Raw genomic sequence first — 3,886 nt, forward strand, 5'->3', positions numbered from 1 at the left:
GAGCTGCCCGCCTTCCCGCGGGCCGGAGCCCCGCCGCTCGCCGCCAGCGACACGGTGCCCGCGGCGCCCGAGGGGGCTGGGGCGGCCCGGCCCGGCCCGCCGCCGCGCCCCACCTCCTTCTCGGTGCTGGACATCCTGGACCCCAACAAGTTCAACAGCAGAAGACGCCGCTGTGTGCTGCTGGGCCCCGTGGCGCCCGCGGCGTGCGCCCCGGCCCCCGCCGCCCCGGGACGCCCGCCGCGCTCAGAGGAGCCGGAGCGCCGTGCCCTCGCCGCCGCCGGAGGAGCTGGAGCCGGTACCGGAGCTGAGCCGCCGCGTGAGTAGGGCACGGCCGGTGCCGGGTCGCGGGGGTAGAGGGACGGGCCGCGTCTACGCGTTTGCGCTCCCGGGACCCCTCGGCGAACCTGACCGGCCCGGCGCCAAGGCTCGGTGGAAAGTTCGCAGCGCGCGGGGCCCGCACCAGCCCTCCCGCCGCCTGCGTCCGACCCGGACTCCAGGGCCCGCACCGCCCGGTGCCTCCCGGGATGCCTCCCCCAGGCCGGGCCCAGGGCTACGAACTGCATGGCCGGCACAGGTTTGGCCACCGCGCACCCCCGGCATTGGAGGGCAATAGGTGGCAGAGGAGGGGGAGTCGTGCGCGGCGGCTAGCCCGTGACCTCCCCACTCCCACTGCAGCCTCCGGAGACCTCCCTCCCTCCATTCTTTTATTTCCTTTTTTTTTTTTCCCGTTCTCTCTCTGTCTCTCTTTTTTTTTTTTGGACAAATCAGACTAATTGTGACAAAACGCTGGTTATCTCTGGAAAAACAATTAAATCCTTTCGAGTACAGTTAAGGGGAAATGTGCTTAGCGGCGGAAAGCGGCCGGTAATGGGGCAGCCCGCAACCCCGGCCTGGTCGATATCCCATTACGGCTGCATGCATATCTCTTTCAAGCACCTTGCAAACTCCCCCCGAACATCTAAATTATAGGGTCAAAATTCGGATAATTACTCGATTAAAACCTATTACACTTATTAGGGGCCGCTATTGATCGAGAATTGCATTCGACCGGCGCCTGATTGCTTTTGGTGCCCCCTCCGCCGGCCCTTCCTCCCTCCAACTTCCCGGGCCCTCTGCCCTGCGGGGAGAGGCGCGCAGGGCCGGCAGGGCTCGGGTGGGCCTTTTCAGGCGAGGGGCCTCCCAGCACCTGCACCTGGGCTTCCTCCCGGTTGGGCGGAGATGAAAGAGGAACAATCTCGGGAAGGCTGGAGGGGAGCCCCTCAGGTTTTCGGCCTGGCCAGGGTTCTGGGAGTTTCCACCTGGAGCCTCTGATGGGGAAGACATCCCAGTCGGAAGGCCCAGTTTCTTGGTAGTTTAGGGAGGGAGCTGGGTCAGGGCCCCTCCTTAGCCCACCCCTGGACAGAGCAGGAGCTGTCAGGGTCACCTGGGGGACTGTCTCTTCTCCTGCTAAGGGGTATAGGTGGGGGCCAGGATATCTGCCCTGCCGGCCTCCACGCAGCCCGTGGTCACCCTGGAGGAATCGGACTGAATTTGTCCTTTACTCTCCAGTTCTCCGTGCCAACCTGACCGGGGCCTGGTGCCCGACGGGGCGGCATGGTGTTGGGCGCTTGCCCTGGCTTCTCTCCTGGTTGTATGACCACCTGTGGGAGCAGGGGCTGCATAGAAACGCCCTCCCCTCCCCTCCCCGCCACCCCTCCCCTCCCCGCCACCCCTGCCGGGCCCTGACCGGGACAGATGCTTTTCTTCCAAATTTCTGAGATTCACATTGCAGCCACCGCGCGGGCCTCTGCTTGGAGGATCCGGAGCTGCTGCTCAGACTTGACCTATGGGGACTCCCATCCCGGCTGGTCTCAGCGCTGCTCTAGACCCCCACTGCCCACTGGTCCCTGGTTGGGACCAGCCTGGACCTGCTGGGGTCTCAGCCGATGGGCCAAGGGTGGCCAAGTTCCAGGGCCCCAAGTCTTGAGGTAGGGATGGATCCAGGGCAACTTTTTTGGTCCCCGGAAATCGCCTCCTCACAGCGGGCTCCAACCTTACCCCAGGACTCTGGCCCGGCCCACTCTTAAATGCCCAGTAATTGGCTGGCTCTGTTGGAGCCTTGTGGTAATTGGAGGGTAATGTACGCTGAAATAAATTAAATGGCCGTTAACTAGTTTCTACATTACGCAAAATGAGTTTAATTAAGTTTGTATCTGCCCCATGGATCGATGGGATCTTTCCGTCTGCCGTAAGCTCTGCGGCCCCGTCCTGCCCGGCTGGGGCAAAGGCGCAGGGCTCGGGAGATGGCGGGAAGGGGGGCTCTGGAGAGAAGGAATGCACAGGGGACGGAGAGAGAAAGCGCGGGAGGGTGAGAAGAAAAGGAGGGGAGAGGGCAGGGAAACGAATGCGCTAAGGGGAAAGGGAGGCAAGAAGAGAAGCAACGGAAACAGGAAAAGGGATTCGTTAAGGGGAGCAGGGCGCCGGAGGGGCGAGCGAGCGGAAGGGAGGCGCCGGGTCCTAACTGTGCTGTCCTCCCGCCCCGCCCCGTCCCCGCCCGCAGACGCCGGCGACCCCTGCAAGGCGGACGAGGCCGAGGCCAACGGCTACAGCAGCGGCGGTGGCCGCAGCCCGAGCGGGGACGAGGCGCCCGACGACGAGGACGAGGACGAGGACGAGGCGCCCGAGGCGGGGGCGGCGCGCGGCGCTGAGGCGCGGGGAGGCGGCAGCGGCCTCGGGGCCCGCGGGTCGGGCTGCCAGGGCGAGGCCGAGGCGCCCCCAGGCGCTGTCGATGAGGCCGCTGTCCCCGGCCCCCGTGGGAACTCGCCCGGAGCCCCGGGCCCGCCGGGAGCCTCGGCGGCGCCCGGGGACGCGGGGACGACCCCGCAGGGCGCGGCGACGGCGACGAAGCCCAAGCGGAAGCGCACAGGCTCCGACTCCAAGTCCGGGAAGCCGCGGCGCGCGCGCACCGCCTTCACCTACGAGCAGCTCGTGGCGCTGGAGAACAAGTTCAAGGCGACGCGCTACCTGTCGGTGTGCGAGCGCCTCAACCTGGCGCTGTCGCTGAGCCTCACCGAGACGCAGGTGAAGATCTGGTTCCAGAACCGCCGCACCAAGTGGAAGAAGCAGAACCCGGGCGCCGATACCAGCGCGCCGACAGGCGGCGGAGGGGGACCGGGGCCGGGTTCCGGGCCGGGTGCGGGGCTGCCCGGTGGCCTCAGCCCGCTCAGCCCGTCGCCGCCCATGGGTGCGCCGATCGCCATGCACGGCCCGGCCGGGTACCCGGCGCACGGCCCCGGCGGCCTGGTGTGCGCCGCGCAGCTGCCCTTCCTGTCGAGCCCGGCGGTGCTGTCGCCCTTCGTGCTGGGCTCGCAGACCTACGGCGCGCCCGCCTTCTACGCGCCGCACCTCTGAGCACGGCCTCGGATCAGGACGGGACGCCGGGCCGGGCAGCCCCACGAGGCCCTCGCGCCCCTGAGGCCGCGCCCAGGACCCGAGGGCGCCCGCCGGTCGGCCGTTTTGTAAGGCTGCGGTCGCTGACTCTGTATATAGCCGATTGCTACAGAAGAGTTTTAAATTTATAAACGACTGTCCGCGCGCGTTGGGGCCGAGCTCTGCCCTCTGGGAAGCACTTTGCCGAACTCTACTTAATCAATAAACCGCAGGAGACCGCGCCCAAGTCCCTCAGGCTCCCGCGTCGCCCGCGCCCCGTCCTCCTCGCCGCCCTTCGGTGGGGACTTCGGCGCGACCGAGGCGCTCCGGGGTGCTCGACCCGGCGCGAGCCTTGGGCCCCAGTTTCCCCGCCGCCCGGCGTCCCGTGGCCAAGCTTGCCCCATCCTGCGTCGCCCGGGTACCCCCACGCGCTTGGGAACAGGCGCGCGGCCTCGGTGCTGTGTACGCTGAGGCTCCG

The 3,886-nt window shown here is 67.4% G+C and overlaps 1 protein-coding gene across 1 annotated transcript in view; it reads left to right on the top strand.

The window, feature by feature from the left end:
* Positions 1 to 3,390, top strand: part of NKX1-1 (NK1 homeobox 1) — a 72,309-nt gene extending 68,919 nt beyond the window's left edge. Inside the window, exons 5-6 of the mRNA XM_027104058.1 lie at positions 4 to 316; positions 2,540 to 3,390. Coding sequence (XP_026959859.1) covers positions 4 to 316; positions 2,540 to 3,390 — 1,164 coding nt within the window. The remainder of the gene's footprint in view (positions 1 to 3; positions 317 to 2,539) is intronic.
* Positions 3,391 to 3,886: the final 496 nt, after the last annotated feature.

Source organism: Aethalodelphis obliquidens, unplaced genomic scaffold, assembly GCF_003676395.1.
Source record: "Aethalodelphis obliquidens isolate GAN/ISIS:26980383/991018 unplaced genomic scaffold, ASM367639v1 scaffold6, whole genome shotgun sequence".
Classification (NCBI taxonomy): Eukaryota; Metazoa; Chordata; class Mammalia; order Artiodactyla; family Delphinidae; genus Aethalodelphis; species Aethalodelphis obliquidens.